The 17,280-nt window shown below is 43.8% G+C and overlaps 1 protein-coding gene across 1 annotated transcript; it reads right to left on the reverse strand.

Moving 5' to 3' along the window:
• Nucleotides 1–5,384: 5,384 nt before the first annotated feature.
• Nucleotides 5,385–15,423, reverse strand: LOC134138177 (3 beta-hydroxysteroid dehydrogenase/Delta 5-->4-isomerase-like). Its single transcript, XM_062571462.1, has 4 exons — nt 15,354–15,423; nt 14,853–15,075; nt 9,087–9,251; nt 5,385–6,199 (listed from the first exon to the last, which is right to left on the reverse strand). The coding sequence occupies exons 1-4, from the start codon at nt 15,396–15,398 to the stop codon at nt 5,385–5,387; spliced, it is 1,248 nt and encodes a 415-aa protein (XP_062427446.1). The 5' UTR covers nt 15,399–15,423.
• Between the last annotated feature and the right edge of the window lie 1,857 nt (nt 15,424–17,280).

A 17,280-nucleotide genomic window follows, 5' to 3' on the forward strand; every position in this document is an offset into this window, starting at 1 on the left:
TTTGAAGGAGAACAAAGTGTGAACAGAGGGATCTGAAGGGGAACAGCAAAGCAAACAGGACTGGAAGTGAAGACATGAATGTAAGGGGCTAGAATTGAACAGAGTGAATGATGGAGATTGGAGGTGAATCATTTGAATAGGTCTGGAGAGGAACAAGATATGAGTGGAGGGAACTATAAGCTGGGCAGTGTATGAGTATAGGAAACTGATGCTGAACACAATGTGGAGAGAGGAATGTTAAGAGGGACAGTGAGAATGAAAGGATCTGGTAGGGAAAAGAGGAGGAATATGTGGTCCTGGAGAAGAGTAAAGCACAAAGATGGTAACTAGAGGATAAGAGTATCTGAAAGAAGATGACTGAAGGGGAATAGAATCACAGAATTACAGAATGATTGAGGTTGGAAGGGACCTCTGGAGATCTAGTCCAACCTCCCTGCTCAAGCAGGGTCGCCTAGAGCATGTTAAGACAGGGCTGCATCCAGGTGGGCCTTGAATATCTCCAGAGAAGGAGACTCCACAACCTCTCTGGGCAACCTGGTCCAGTGCTCCGTCACTCTCACAGAGAAGAAATTCCCCCTCACGTTCAGGTGGAACTTCCTGTGATTCAGTTTGTGCCCGTTGCCTCTTGTCCTGTCACACAGGGCAACTGAAAAGAGTTTGTCCCCGTCCCCTTGACACCCTCCCTTCCACTACTTATAGACATTGATAAGATCCCCCTCAGTCTTCTCTTCCCCAGGCTAAACAGGCCCAGCTCTCGCAGCCGTTCCTCATAGGGCAGATGCTCCAGCCCTCTGATCATCTTTGTAGCCCTATACTGGACTCTCTCCAGTAGCCCCATGTCTCTCTTGTACTGGAGAGCCCAGAACTGGATGCAGTTCTCAAGATGTAAGGGTGGAAGTAACTGAAGGAAATGAGGAGTCTAGAGGGGAACAGAGGGCAAATAGAAGGAAATGGAAGGGAAGAAACTGTGAAGAGCGGTAATGGGAGGAGAGCAAAGCATAGAGCTGGTGAGAAAAGAGCCACAAATTTGGGAGATTGCAGGGGTAAAGAGCAAGAATGGTGGAGGTTGGAGGGGAAGCAGGCGTGAACAGAGGCTGGAGCTAAACAGATCTTGATCAGAGAGATCCAGACAGAAAGAGAACATAAAGGGAAGGTAAGCACAGAGCTGGACGATAGGAGGGGAACAGAGCTCCATCAGAGGCATCTGCCAGGGATTGGAATGATAAAGTTTGGAGGAATGGGCAACAGCAGCCTTTTGAAATTCAGCAAGGACAAACACAAAGCCATACACCTGGGAAGGAAGAACCCTGCAAAAACACAGGCTGGAGACTGACTGGCTGGGGCTCTGCTGAAAAGGGTCTGGGGTCTTGGTAGGCTGCAAGCTGAACAAAAGCCAGCAGTGCTCAGCTTTGCTGCCCTGGCAGCAAAGGAGGCCTGGGCTGTGTTAAGAGAAGCATGGCCAGACTGAGGGAAATGATTATTCCCCTCTACTCCGCACCAGTTTCAGGCCCTATAGTACAAAAGGACATTGAGAAAGTGGAGTGAGTTCAGTAGAGGGGTCATCAAGATGGTCACAGGGCTGGAGCACTTACACTGTGAAGAGAGGCTGAGGCCATGGGGCTTAGCCTTGCTTAGCTTTCTCTGGAGAAGAGCAGACTTTGTGGGGACTTAACAGTAGCCTTCCGGTATCTACAAGGATGTCATCAAGAAGAAGTAGCCAGGCTGTTCCCGGTGGTACATGGTGGGAGCATGAGAGACAATTGTCAGAAACTGAAACAAGAAAAGGTCCCAGCTTGTTATAAGGAAGGACTTCTTCACCACGAGCAAAACACTGAAACAGGTACCCAGAGAGGCTGAGAAGTCTTCATTCTCAGAGGTTTTCACGACCAGGCTGGATAGAGCCCTGAGCTGCCTGGTCTGATCCCAGAGCTGACCCTGCTTTGAGCAGCAGATTGGACTACAGATTTCCAAAGGTCCCTTCCAATCCATGAGCTCCTGTTGCTCTGTGATTGTAGGGGAACTGAGCATAAGTGGTGGGGCCTGGGGGGAAACAGTATGTGAATGAGGGAGATGGGTGGGAAACAGAGCCCAACCACAGGAAAACAGAGAGGAAGAGCATGAATGATGATGTTTGGAAGGGATTAAAGTTTGTAAGGAAGGATTCTGGAAGGGAATGGAGTACAAACAGAGCCTGGATCAAAGTGACCAGAGGGTAATGCAGTACGAACAGGGGGACATGAGGAACAGAGCATAAAAGGCGGGTTTTGGAAGGAAATGAACAGTGAATGGAAGAATTTGGCAGGGGAAGGAAGGGAATAGACCACAGATGCAATGGACTGGAAAGGAATAGAGTGCACACATAGGAGAATGGTGCTTGTAAAGAGAGATATGGAGAGGAAATAAGCAAGGATGGAGAGGTCGAATGTGGACCAAACTGCTCACAGAGGGTGATGGAGAGAAGCAGAGCATGAACAGAAGGGAATGGCAGGAAACAAAATCCCAGAGGTGGGATGCTAGCCAAGGGAGCATGCACAGAGAAAAGGGAGGGGAACAGGCTAAGCTATGAACGACACTGGCTCATGATGGGGCAACAGAAAGAACAGAGCACCCAGAAGAGAAAGGACAACAGGCTGTGTAAGGAGGGGAGCTCCAGGAAACTGAGTACCCGTAGAGAGGAGTGGAGTGCAAACATAGGAGATGGAGGGCAGAAGAGTGCAGATGGAGAGTGCAGGGCAATGGAGCATTTTTGGAGGCGTAAGGAGAGAAACAGGCCGTTTAAGGTGAGGAATGGTGGAAGAACAGAGTGTGCTTGTCAAGAATGGAGGAAAGTAGATCACATACGGAAGAGAATGGAGTGACAGGGCACACAGAGGAGCCAGAAAGGGAAGGAAATAGGCACGGATGATTGGGGAACAGAAGGAGATCAGTCACGCAAAGAGGGGAATTGGAGGGGAGCAGGACATGCACAGAGAAGAGAGGAGGGGAATAGTATGTATAGAGGGGAATAGAGAGGAACAGAAATTGCATGGAGAGGAATGGAGAAGAACAAGGTGCTCATGGATGGGACTAAATGGAAATAGGAGTGTGCATACAGGGGAAGGAAAAGACACAGAGTATCCATGGAAAAGAAGGAAGGGCAACAGAGGAAGCACTGAGCAGAGGGGAGGGGAGGGATGGGGAGGGAAGCAGCATGATCATGTAAGGGAACAGAAGAGAGCAGAGCTCACACAGAGGGCAATGCAGGGGAAGAAAGAGCACAGAGAAAATGAAGGGTTATGTCTCAGCTGCAGGGAGAGCTGAGGCTTGAAAGGACCAGTTGATCCTCTACTAGGGCCTAAAGAGCAAGCACCCCAAAGTGATTGAGTATCTTCCCTCACCTCTGAAACCTCTTCTGGAAGGCACCCTGACCAAGAGAGAGAGTGAGGGAGAGGAATTTCTTAAACTGCTGCCCTAAGATCGGTAGGAGCACATCAGGGCCTCTCTGGGGAATTAGTTTATTTATTAAAAGTATGTTTATTTTTAAGTTGATTTGGGGGTCTCCTGGTAGGGATAATACAACTAGTTAGCATTCCTTGCACTGATATGCTGCAGGTCTGCCTTGAGCAGAATAAAATGTGTTAAATAATGTCTTTTATTTCTTTTTAAACTCCAGTACACACATCAATTTGCTTGAGTCAGCTTCTATCCAGGAGTTTGCAGTTCCACTGCAGTTCCAAATTCCAATTTCAAAATGTAATTTTCAAGTTATTTATTCTTCAGTGTGGATACAAGCATACCCTCCCCTCCATCTAAAGAGGAGTTATCAGCATACAGTGTAGCAGAGGATGGATCTTCACCATGGGATAGATCTGTATGCCTACTAATAAAGGTTTCACAGAGGAGTTGGTGGAGATGATGGAGGCATTAAGAGTAATGCTTGCTCAGTGGAGAAGGGGGAGAAGTTGAAATGTTTATCTGTGAAGTGGTGGCATTCATTCAAGTAACATGCACAGTACTTGTTTACTGAGTATTTGCAAAATCTTTAGTAGGAGCCAAAAAGACTTACTTCCCTGTCCCCAGAATATGACTGCAAGTTCCTGTCGCTGTTATTCTGCTGCTTTGTGTCTTATACAGTTATCCTAAGATGTTGCTAGAGAAAGAGGTAATATTTGCACTGGCACTCTCTAGTGTCTACAGCACTGAATAATTAAATTCAACACAGGTTTGGAGGGGCCAGCATCTCTGGAAATCAGATTTAACTATGTTAGAACTGAGACGGATAAATGCTTCTATTAACACCATCCTGAAGAGACCAGAGAAGCTCCTATCTTTTGGGGCTGCTTTCAATAAATGAGCTGCAGATTTAAGCAGCAAATGCTGGATCACATCTAAAAGGGTATCTGTTCAGACAAGTACTACATTTTTGGCCCTGAAATAAAGCTACACTTTCTGCAGGGACTCATATGGCATTAGAAAAGCATGAGAGCAGCCCATGTGCATCTATCAGCTAATTCTAACCTTTGTCCTCAGCTGAGAGCTGAAAATAGCATGAAATTATTTTTCAATACTGTTTGTTTTTCCCCAGTATCCGTGAATGTATTGACTCTGCAGTTGAAACTTTTCAGTGACCATGGCTGTCCTGGAATATTTTTCTCTTTTTCCTCTTGTTAAACATGTTGTTCTGTTGTGTAGGCATCAAATTTATTGCAAAATTGGTAACTAGGAAAATGAGAATGGATGAGGAACAGTCTTAAACTGGCCAAAGGCTTCCATCTCTCCCCCTCCACAAAGCTGTCCTTACTAACTGCTCTGTTACACTTATGTTGTGTTTTATGCCTCACAATGTTTACAGTGCCCAGATTTGCTCTCAAGACTGACAGGTCAATGATAGGCAAAATTGAACATTATTCTTGAAAATGTGAGTGAGAATTGTAACATCATTTTCAGTCATGTGGCTTCTACCTGCTGGGTGTTCAGTAAGGTGGATAAGAGCTCAGTGACTGAGGTGTAGCTTATTCTTACATATTTATACAGTATAGTCATAGTTCTAGGAAGAATTGTGCCTAGTTGTGCCCTGATTGCTTTTCCTGCAATCTTAAAGGTGGAGTGGAGTAAAAAGAAGGGTTGATGTGTTCAAACCGTAGACTCTTACTAAAATAGTGTATTTATGATGTAACCCTGATCAGCCTGCTCTCAAAAAAAAAAAAAAAAAAAAAAGAAGAAGAAAAGAAAAGAAAAGAAAAAAAAACATTTCACCTTTATTTATTCTGCTTTTTTGGGGGTGGCAGAATGTTACACAAATTCTACATTTAAATGCTGTGTAGTCATCCGCCGCTGCTGTTTACCCAGCTCTCCTCCAGCTTGTGGGCCTGCTTGTTTAGTCAGGTCTCAGCTCCTCTCAAGACCTAGGCAGCTTTGTTTTTCAAGTACTCCCTTCTCTGTGGGACTATGGAGGCAATCCACTGACTGGTGCACTGCTTCGCCTCTTCCCATGTGTAACGAGGCGTGTAGCCAAAATCCTTCTGTGCCTTGCTGTAAGAGAAGGTGAACGGGGTGTTCAGCAGAGTGACCAGGTGACGGTTAGTAGAGGGGATGTATCTGACAAAGGGCCTGAGCAAGAAGCTCAGTATCTCCAGCAGCAGCGAGAAGTAATACAACATTGTCAGTGGCATGGGGAGCCGGGGCTCGATTCCAAATCCCAGGTCCTTAGTCAGCTCGTAATTTAGATCAGCATAGCTCATATGAGGAGTGTCATCGGAGATGTAGTAGAACTGCCCCCTGATGCGCTTGGCTTTCTGCGGGACCTGCAGGGCTTTGGCTATCTGTACATGCGCCCAGGCAATGTTCCCCACATACACGGGGTTCACCAAAGCCTCCTTCCTGGAGAAGCGCAGGTAGACATTTTTGTTCAGTAAACTTTTATCCAGATGACCCTGAAGAAATGGGCATCCTTCTCCAAAAATGTACATGGATCTCAAGGCACATGTCAGCAGCATGCCACCATCCTTTAACAGCTGGCCATTGGCCTTCAGCACAGAATCCTCTGCCAGTCTCTTACTTTGAGCATAAGGAGATTTTGATATACTCTCATAAACTGTGTCTTCATCACCATTAAAAATTGGGTCACCTCTGCAGTTTGGGCCTGTCACTTCTATAGTACTGGTGTATATGAAGTGCTGGATGTTGCAACGGGTACATGCCTCCAGCAGTAGCTGAGTACCTTCAAAAACAAAACGTGAGTCAGGTAGCATTAGCTGGGTTGAGTAACAGAGGCTCTAGGCAGGGCTGGTTAGATAGGTAGTAGTATCTTTGGGATGAGCTGTGCTAAATCTGCCCTCTCTGCAGCTGTAAGAACACTGTCCTGAGTGACGCATTCAATGAAACTGAACATTCTCTGAATCTATTTCTATTTAAGGAGTGTCAGTATGGCTGCCAGAGTTATGCAAGGATGAACATTTAGTCTTAACTGCATGCGTTATTTCTTATGCCGGACAAACTTTGCTCTTGCTTACACTAGCATAGACACAAAGTATCTTCACTTACCCCGGGTTCACTCATTCGTGCCATTAGTTCAACAGACTTGGTTTAAGGCACAGAACTTTAGAAGCTGCCTTTTTCATTAGGTACCATCCATCCTGTAAATCAAAGCCCTGCTTTTCCATAATTAAGCATGCTCTTGAGTGCTTTGCTAAGCAGGAATTGAATTAATGTGCGACCTGAAGGTTTGCTCCAAAATCAGCTTTACCCAGTCCAAGCTTTACCCATTGATCATTCAATTGGCTTTGGAGGAAGGCTTGAAGACAATGATTTTTTGTCAGAGCAATGCATTATACCTTGTAGTCAAAAGTCATAGAATAATATGCAGTGAGAATTTGATGCTTTGTATGTAGCTCTCATTTTTTAGTATATTCTGGCTTTTACTTTTGATGTCAGTGCAACATTAATGCTCTTAGTGTGACTTTTTGTGTAGACTATATATCACTTTAAAAATACAAGATTTTCTACTCTTAAAATCCTATCATAATGCTTTCAATAACAAGTGTAGAGGTAAGCCAGCAAGTTCATGTTCTTTCAAGTAGCCAAGGATGTTAAGCTGAGAAAGTACATCCAAGGGAAAATAAATATTTTAATAATCCGTGGGGTTTTTTTACTTGCAAATAGACTCTTTTTCTTCTGAGATTCGAGGCAGAATTACCTTACTTGATGTTCATGATGTAATAGGAAAGATGATGTGTAAAAGAGCCAATAATTTTGAAACAAAGGATACAGCTCAGGTCTTTGAAAAAGCAGTATTATGAAATGGCCAATATGATATTATTTTTTTTAATTCCCTTCCTCAAGTTACATCTAAAAAGATACCATGCTACTGAGGAGATTCTTTGTGGAATGTGAGGCAGAGAAAAGATTGCATCATGGCAAGTTTAAGTTGCAGTTCACTGAGGTTCTCACTTTCCCAGCTGAATCTTGAGTTCAGAGACACCGCATAGCTTGCTGTGCTGCATCATTTTCATGATTTCCCTTTGAAAGACCTGAAATACAGAGGTCCCCAAGTGGAGAATGGGGTCACCAAAGGAAGTGCAGACTCTCAGAGGTATTAGCCCAACTGCTATCATAGTTACGTGGGCTTTGCTGCAAGGCCAGCTCCCACAGGGGAGGCAAGGTTCTGCTCGTGTTCAAACTGTTCCTGTATGGGGAAGCTGAAAGGAGCTGGGTATGTTTCCCTTTTATGTCTCACATTTTTATAGGTCTGAGTTTGAAGCCAGGTGGATTTTGATCAAAAAAATCAGCGGATTTGTTATTGCTCTGGATTGTGAGCATCCACATCTGGTTCCTTGTCACTTTTATATTACAAGAGTTTTGTTTTCAAGGAGAAACTCAACTTCCATCCTGCATATCTGTGAAGGATGTAGCAGTGTCTTGGCTGCTCAGAAAGCCAAGAGAGCATCAGAGTAGAAACAGAGGGAAGAGGACTTCAATATTTACAAACTGACCTCAGGGTTACTTTACTCTAGCAGCAGGACTGGTCTGTGCTTTCATCCTACCAGATGTTATCAGCTGTTCCTCACTGTCCCTGAAGAGTGACTTTACCCACAGACAGATTCTGTTGGGAGATTGTGAATGATTTATGAAGGCCTGGGTGCTGTTTCTGAACCTGCCTAAAGGACAGACTGGTGAGGCTCAAACTCTGTAACTCTAGCTCTTTTCTGTAGGGGTTAAAGCAAAATTTCTTGCTGTGAAAAATAAACTGTAGCAGAAAAGAGAGAGCTTTACAAATTCCCTTTCTGAATTACCACTGCTGTATCTTTATTTTTTCCTACTACCCAATGCACAGGTTTATGCGAACTTGCCTTTTTGCCCTCTTCTTCTGTCAGCGACCTGAGAAGCTGCCTTATGGACTCTGATTTGTGGTTACTTTCAATTTGTGGCTTTAACTGAACAGAAATGAATGGGTCTGGAAATTGGGGAATAGCCAATATTTGTGCAAGTGGTGGAACATAGAAGTATATTCCTTATTTATCTGTGATGAAGCCCTTTGTCTGTGGCAGAGAGGAACAAAGGATCAAGAAAACTATTCATATAAATAAGAGTGTCTTCCCATAATCCTCACCAAAGAGCTGAAGCCAGGGAGGTCAGCATTAGTGGAGGTTAGGCAGTATCTGGAGATGAGTGAAAGGCATAGAGGGGATTAGGATAAGGAGAGGAATGAGGTTGTCCTTTTGGGAAATAAATTGAAATTTCCTAACTGCTGATGCCATATACACCATTTCAAAGCCCAGTCATTCTACCTTCATCTGATCTTTTCATGAGGAACATGGACTCCTTAGTAAAAAGGGAGATCACATCACCAAGTGAGAAGTGAGAGTTGACAGCTGTGAATGATCCTGCAGTACCTTGCAGTGCAGGACTCGTGCACGCTCGGTATGAAGAGGGCCAGATCTGCATCGGGCCGCATATGTGCCTGTTTTACAGTCACATGTATGGCTGTGCAAGATGCAGAACACCCCAGTGAATATGGCTCAAAAAATCAGGTCGTGGTCCCTTCTTTGAGCAGCTGATTATCAGCACTTAATCGACACAGGTCTGGGAAAAGTGCTTCACTCACTCACCTATTACATTGACTTCCCAGAGCAGCTGCTTCTCTATGAGACCCAAGGTGTCAATGATGGAGGCTGTGTGGATGACAAGGGAGACGCCCTGGCAGGCAGAGTACAGGAACGTCACATCTCGGATATCCCCTTCCAGGATTTTCACCTCTGTCTTGCCCTGGAACTCTGCAAGAGCAGCAGAAAACAAATAAAAGGTCCTTACTGGCATCCCAGTCAGGTACCAAAAGGAGTGGTGAAGGTCTCTGTGGATGCTGAAGCTGCACTTGGGAAGTGCTGACTGCCCAGGCACAGGAGGGATATTTTAAGGCTGACAAAACAGAAGACATTTTTCGATGAGTATACTATTAAGTGCTAATTACAATGCTATAGAAGTCTATGTTACATTGCCACCCATATCTTTGGAGCCAATATTCAACATAGTCCTTTCTTTTTTTTGAGGAGAAACCTTTCACACTGCAAGTAAGGGTCTGAAGCTTCCTTCAAGTAAGATATGCAACTATTTTAAAGTTCATGGGATGGCTGAGGTGAGGGAGAGGTAACTTTAGCTATCAGTGTTCTGGTGACTGGCTGTTTACAAAAGTGTTAACCCAGATGCCAAATAGCCAGGAACTGCATGCTCTCGTCTTCAAGGTGGTGGATGGTTTCTCTCCACCCACAGCCTGTGCACCCACACCTATGTTCACACTTTGCCCCATGACCTTGTCCATAGTGCAGCTTTTCCTTTGCTGCTCTTCTAACACATTCCTTACGATTCTCACACATTTCTTTTATGCACCTCAGCTATGAATTACTGCACCTCTTGTTATTCCAGCTCTAGCTCCGCTTCAGTTTCTGTAATATGGCCCCATTTTCAGGATGTACATCCTTCTGGTTCAACCTAAGCTCTCAAGGCCACTCTCTTGAGTTACCTCAGTCGTGACTTGCTTTAACTCCTGCTTTTCCAGGCCAATCCTCTCCTCAGCAGCTAATGTGTGTGACAGCTAGTATAATTCTAGTTTTAGGAGCCACACTTCCCCAAAGTTTTGCTAGGTGGAGGCTTCCTTATACAGCCTAGAAATACACTGCAAAATTTAACCAGCCCAGCCATGTTAACTGACTGTATGCAAAAACGTATAGTCCGAGGTGATGCCGATCTCCTAGGAAACCTGCCGGTGTGGCCGCAGCTGCGCCATGGGAGAGGGCTAGCTCAGCACGACTTAGAGCATTCAAGGAAGTGGTGTTACTACAGGAAAAAAAAAGAGAAATCCTCTTGTAAGCCTCTGCTGTGCCTACACTAGAGGGCTCCCCAGGCATGGCTGTTGTGAGGGGACTCTGAGGCTCAGGCAAATGCTGTGCCTTCTCACAGCCCCTCATAGCTAACTTCAAAGCAGGCAGAATTTCATCCCGTATCTTTAACAGAGAAGCACTAAGGGAAACAGCTGCTGAGATATGGAACTGAATGTGAATATATTTTAATATTTTTTTCCTTTCATTATCTCTCAAACATGCTGGGATTTAATCTTGTATTAATTTAACATTTGTTCTGATGCAACAGGTTTGAGGGCCTCTTTTTCTTCTCAGTTTGCTGGTCAGAGATGTGAAATGAGAGCTTAAATACTCAATATTTCCAAAGCTGTTACTAGTCTAGAGTTACTGCCCTCCCACCCCAGTCACTGATATGTGCTATCTTGCTCTCCTTTATTTTACAGAGTGCAATTATTTTCCTAAGGCTCCTTTTCCAGGGGGTTCACACTGACCTCTACTTGTATGGACGCAAAAGCGCTAGACGACGTGGATGGGCTTTCTGTTAGGTACTTGGCAATTGGATTTTCTCTAATAGGCATTAGTCTTTGCGCAGCACTTTTAGCTTCCTGGTGTTCTCCATGAGTTAGGATTTGTGGGGTTACAGTAGTCTAAAGGATTGAGGGATGTGGTTTTCAGGATGTAAATTCTTATATTCAAACATGTGTCTGCATTAGAGCTGTCACTATGCCTGGACAGAAGTCAGGCAATTGGAGGCTTTTTACACATGCAAATCAGAGCTTGTAGAAAAATAAAGAGAAACCCGTCCCTTTTAAAGCTGATCACCGGAATAGTAGGTTGTCTAGCTGCATTGTGCCTTATTTGGGCTTACAGATTTTTGAGGCTGTGTGTGATATGAAGCAGAAGAAGCTGCTCCTGAAGTGCAGCAGTAGGAAAGAGCTAAACTGAGCTTTTGTCAGGCAGCAGTCTGTGATCCTGTATGGTCAGCAGAAGTTGCCCTGGTGAGTACATTATGTGCCTTTTCGCTGTACTGACATCAGCTAGTTCCCAGGTTTGGTAGGTTGGTTGTGTTTTGCACTGGGGAAACAAGAGAACTGCAGATAAGCTTGGAAACAGAGAGAAGAAAGAACGAATGAGTGACAGATGGCATTTACAGTCTGAGATGGACAGCAAAGACAGAGACTTGACTAGCATGTGTACAAACTCTTGCCAAGGCACTAAAAAAGCATGCAGGTCAGATGGACAGGGAGGAAGAGAATAAATTCAACATAGCTATCAGTTTTTGCATACTATGATTACGAGAAAGCAGCTAGCCACTGAGAAACATTTTTTTATATCACCCATGGATTTTGCACCCTCTGAGTGGTAAAGCAGCCTGCTTGCTGTGAAGTAGTTTTTGTTTGGAAATGTAATGATTAGTCAATAAAATTCAATGTCCTTTTGTGAGCAGTGTCTGGCTTAGCATCCTTGTACTATTTGCCCCAAACTGTCTTTCTCTTCTCTATCTGTTGTTTAAAGTTAAAGTAAACAGTAATGTCTGCATGACTAGAGTAGCTTGAATTAGTTGGTACTCTTACTGTGGAGTTTCTAGCTACTGTGGTGGGGATGGTGGGGAAAGGCATTTCTCTCATGAGAGCTCTCAATTTTCCTGGGTAAATAGAGGGCTCATTAAAATGATCGACTTTGTGCATTCATAGGAGAAAGTTTAAAAATGTATCTTATTTTCACTTATTCTCACTTTCACTTCTCAAAGGATAATGTAATTTATTAGCTTCCTTAGCTCAGAGAAACCAAGATGTTTATGCTCGTCCCATTTCAGCTACTAGGTTGTTCTACAGCTACCTTGCCTGTCTGTTTTGAATGCAGGGATAAAGGCAAATGAATCTGACTGCAAGTTTGAGCTAAAAGGCCAGAATGAAGTTTACCACAGTAGGAATTTTCCCCAAAAATAGTTTTGGGAAAAGCAATCCTCCTCCTCCTCTACTTTTCTTCTGCTTTGGAGCAGTCCTGAGTTACCAGTGCCTGTTTTAAATGCTGAAGCATCACATGGTCTATAAATTTCAACCCTTGAGAAATGACATGAGACGAGGGTTAGGGCAGGGAAAGATGTGCAGAGGAAAGAGACAGAAGGGAGTCAATGCTTTGAAATGATGAGAAACTCACTGGAGAGCAAGCTAGGAGGTTCTCCTAGCTTTTGAGGAAGGTGCCAATGCAATTGTGGGCAAAAAGAATTCCATAAATGGAAACATAGGAATGGTATGAGGATAAATTGGAAGTGGAGTCAGGAGGGATGGCAACCAAGGCACCTAACTCCATGCCATGTTCCATATAACTTTCATTCTCAATGACAGCTCAACTGGGAAGACTCTGGACTTGAGCTCAAGGCACTTTACATTGATTGGAGCATTCTGGGCTCACTGGGAATGTCAAGACAGAAAATGCTGCTATTTTAGGCAGACTAAGCATGATGGTTAGGGTCTCATCAGAATAAAGATGAGTGTCCCAGATAGAATTGGGCACCTAACAGAGCTTGCACATACTCCTGTGTTTTGTTAGTCACAACACCTGACTCTGCAAAGACATTGCAAATAAAAGGTGCTCAAGAGTTTAATGAGAAAGAAAATGACTGGACTCTGTTCCAGGCTATTCAAGAAGTCTAATCAACATGTGCCAGCAAGTAAAGGAATTTTAGTTCCTCTGAAGAGTTATTCCCTACAGTAAAAATAATGTATGTGGTGAGATTCCAGCCCCATGGGGTTTGTAGCAGCCCTGCATTTGGAGCAGGAATCACAGTGTCGGAGAATTTCTTGGAAGGGAATGAGAGCAAAATATTTCTGATAGTCCCAAGCACAGGCACTAGCAGGACAGTTGAAGAGAAATGGCTATAGAGGCTGATGCAGACAGGACTGCCAGCTGTGGTGCAGGGGCTCAAGGCCATCGAAACCTATCTGAAACACCAGCCTGTGGTTCCTACTGCCTGCTCTTGCGAATGGAGCTCTGATAACTCATTTGCCCCTTCCTCCTATGCTGGCCAGCTAGTCAGCAAGAATGGGGCAAGAATAGGGCAGGGAGAATGTGTCTGGGCAGTGTTTAGAGGAGGAGGAAAGGGAAAGCGTAAGGAAAGAGTGCACAGAGCTTTCTTTTTAACAAAAAGGAGCAGCAAAACCTTTGCTACAATTCAGTCAGGATTGTGCCCACCCAATCAGTTGGTTTCATTCCCCAGAAAGCTCCATTTTTCCTACAAAGTTCATAGCCAGCACAAAGAAGCAGAGATGTTTCTACCACTGAACGGCTGCATCAGTGCTAAGTCCACACATTACCAGCGCTGCTACTGTTGCTGGTTTTGGCACTGGAAATCAGGACCGGAAGGGCTGCTGCAATGCCCGTGGAGATCTAGCAAATCCTCACTGAAACAGTGCATAAGGTTTAATGAGGAGGAAGTCAGCAAACTTATATAAAGCCATTCTAAAGGCTTGTGTAATTTGTACCAGGGTTATGGTGCACTATTACTATTATTTGATGTCACTTAATCATTTTACAGAAAGATTGTAGCTCTTTAGCAAACTGTATAGGGTTGTTCCATAAGAATTCCTATACAGGTAATGCCTGTATGGAGGAAGAATAGTTTTGCAGTTAAGGCATATGATGTAGGAAAGCATTGTCAAGTAAATGTCTATGATGTACACACTTAAGTACTTGATTGAATGTAGGTTCTTATGTTCCTATTTATAGACATGCTCAGGACCCCAGGAAAGTGGGACATTTAAAATAGTGCTCTGAGGTTCTGTTTTGCCACAGACTGAGTCTTACACTGAGCAGATCATTCCATTTTGCTGTCCCCATTCTCTTCAAGAAGCCAGAATACAGACTTGGCCTTTGCAAATGGGGGTTGTCTCTTCTGTGCACAGCAAAACTGAGAGTTCTGCTCTCCAGGAAACTATGATAATAATAATAACAACCAGTTTTTAAGCTGTGCCCTTACAACTCTCAGCCAGAGAAGGTCACTCCAAGCCTGCAGAAAGTCTGATTAATCCAGGCTTGGAGAGAACCATCATCATTTGCCCTCACAACTCTGTCACTGCAGGTAGATTTGCACATCAGAGCCCAGAGCAACAAGCTCTGGGCTACACTGCCCACAAGCACAGTCATGCCTTCCTTTTCCTTCCCTCAGCAGAAGCGTGAGATTTTTTTTTCATTGATTTTCATCTGTGGGCTTTGATCTATTTGGAGGTCAGGCTGAAGACAACCTGTTCACTGTAGTGGCAGTAACTAGGTTGCTCTTCTGATCCAGAGAAGCCTCAGGATTTGGCAAGGGGATCTGTTACTTTTAGATTTTACCTCTGATTTCTGTGCTGAAGGGACAGAGGGGGATAGAGCATGACTTTCTTGAGGTAAAACCTGTAACTGCAAGGCTGGGATGGAGGGTATGAGGTAAAAACTTCCAAGCTGTCCACCTTGATAAGATAAGGTAAGATAACATCGCATATACCCACAACATATAGTCCAGGACCAGGTGGTACTTACTTCCAAAGCTTCTGAGTGCTTCATTGCTAAAAGCTTTGTCCAGCAGTCGGATCTCAGCTAGTGCCTCCTCTTCTTCCAGCAGTAAGCGGACAATCCTCTGGCCAAGAAACCCTCCTGCTCCTGTCACCAGACAGCTCACCCCAGCCAGTGACATTGCTCTGGATTGCTCCTCAGTTGCAAACTGGCTCTCTCGTGCGCTTGGAATGGCTCTTTCGCCTCCTGCCTGAGAAAATGAACAGATGATAGCATCAACCTCCAAGGTCTCTCTGAATCAAGGGATGTTACCAGAAAGAGACATTAACATAACAACAATCTCTAAACGCTATGCTAAATGCAAAGCCAACAATTTTTAAAGCATTTCTTACTTTTGCTAGCTGTTTCTATGCAGAAATAGCCTAGACATTTTTCCCTGCAAAGAAAAAATATTTACAAAATATTTTAAACTGAAGAAATTAACAAAGCTGAAAAGGCACAAAATCAACTTCAATGCTATACACAAACCCCACAAATGTCTGTCTCAGTCCTTGGCTTCCACCTTTCTAGCATTCAAAAAACCGTAGAGAAGATTTGCCTGTATTTATACACTGCACAGCACCACCTCAATTCCCTTGCTTCCCCTCCCTCTCTCATGTCTCCTTTGCTACAAATGAGCGCATTGCTTCCACCCCTCCCCTCTCATGCAAGAGCATTCGTGCTGTAGCTGAGGTCCAAATGCCTGGTTAAATGTGGTCCTGTTGTCTATATTACAGGAGAGTAAATCCTCATGCTGCTCATTCCCTGTAGGTGTACTTGCTTGTATTACACAATGTTAATATGAAGGAAGAGAAAATTAAATGTAAATAGCAGGAGTAGCCATTCACACTGCTCGTGTCACACTGTGATGTGGATTTTACTGCTCTAGTTTCTTGTCTACTGGGCTCACCCACCATAGCATGGGTTTCTCACACTCTCTATGCAAGACAAAAAAATGTGCTTTGGGGATTTTGTTGAAATGATCTAATCTGCAGACCGTGTCTGTGAGAGTATCTAGCTAAAATAAGGCTATGAGCTGTGCTTTCACAGTAGACTATCATTACTTTTTACATCTCCAAAATACAAAGGATATGCTGAGGTATCTTTCACCATGGCGTTCACTCCAGTTTTAGTGAAACTCTTTTCCAGTGTGCTACCAGGGTAGGGCTTAGGCTTTGGTCTGAAGTTCAGATGACCCATTCTACCCTCCTAGTGCTTTGGACACCTTGACCTGAGCTCTGTTTCTTTCTCTGTCAGACAGGGTTAATCAGGTTTCATTACTGAAACAGGATGTTAAATACATAGCTGCCTTAAACAAGGAACGCTGCCACAGGCGAAAAAAGAAGCCCCAAAATGCAACTAAAACTGCTCTGAAAGCCCTGAAAAAAGCATTACTGATTTCAGATATAGCTGGAATGAATCTCTGAAAATGATTTATTTGCATTTGTGCAACTAACTCCTAAACTCCCTGTTTCATACTCACTAAAAAGAGCCCTGGAGAAAAGTTATAGAAGCTGCACCTCCACATCATTACTTTTCAGAACAAAACTGGACCTTTAAGTAACAGCAAAAAAGCAAAGCTGTTTTGGGTTGAAGGAGCAGAAGAGAGCACCCAGCTGACACAGATGATAAGTTTTGGCAATGGTTTCAATGACAGCGTCCTTGAAAACCCTTCCCTTATACCAACAAAGCTTTATAAAAGTTGTTATCGGTGCTTCTTTCCTTGGCTACTCTCAGATAGGACCTTGACATTGTATGTTCTTATCAGAAGCTGGTGCAAATGAATTTTATGCTGTGCCTGTGTTTTGCAAGAAAAAATAGCTCATTAAACCCTACTGCTACAGCTAGTGTTCTCTGTGCATATACCTTGGAAATGGTACTTCCATTTTACTTTCAGAAAGTAAATAAAATGCCTTGAAGAGGCATTAGAAAAGCAGGCAATACAGCAGAGCCTTTTAAGATACAAAATATTTTCCTGCACCAAGTTTGCCCATTAGAACTCCCAAGTTTAGTAAGGAACAGTGCTTTATATGAGAATATGAATAGTGCATAACTCTAGATGACTGTAGGGAGATCTGTAGCTCCTGTACTTTAGTGCTCTTAGATACGACTGGGCCAAATGCTTGAGGCAGTTTGAAGGAATCTTCTATACTGCTAAACAATATGCCTCATTTGAACTGGCATTTGCGAATGTTGGAGATCCGCACAGCACCAGTGCACTAAATTCCAGAGCAGACCCACGTATTTTCCAGGCTGTGGAGCTTCATGTGCTTTCCACTAGAGATTTTTTTTTCATTATTTCTGTTTGAAATTGTTGTGTGGTGTTGTTATGTGGTGTGACAGCTCATCTGTGCTGTAAGCAAAATAATCAAGATCTGCTATTTCCCCAAGCAGCCCAAGGCAGATGCTTGAACAG

This window comes from Rhea pennata, chromosome 1, assembly GCF_028389875.1.
Source record: "Rhea pennata isolate bPtePen1 chromosome 1, bPtePen1.pri, whole genome shotgun sequence".
NCBI lineage: Eukaryota > Metazoa > Chordata > Aves > Rheiformes > Rheidae > Rhea > Rhea pennata.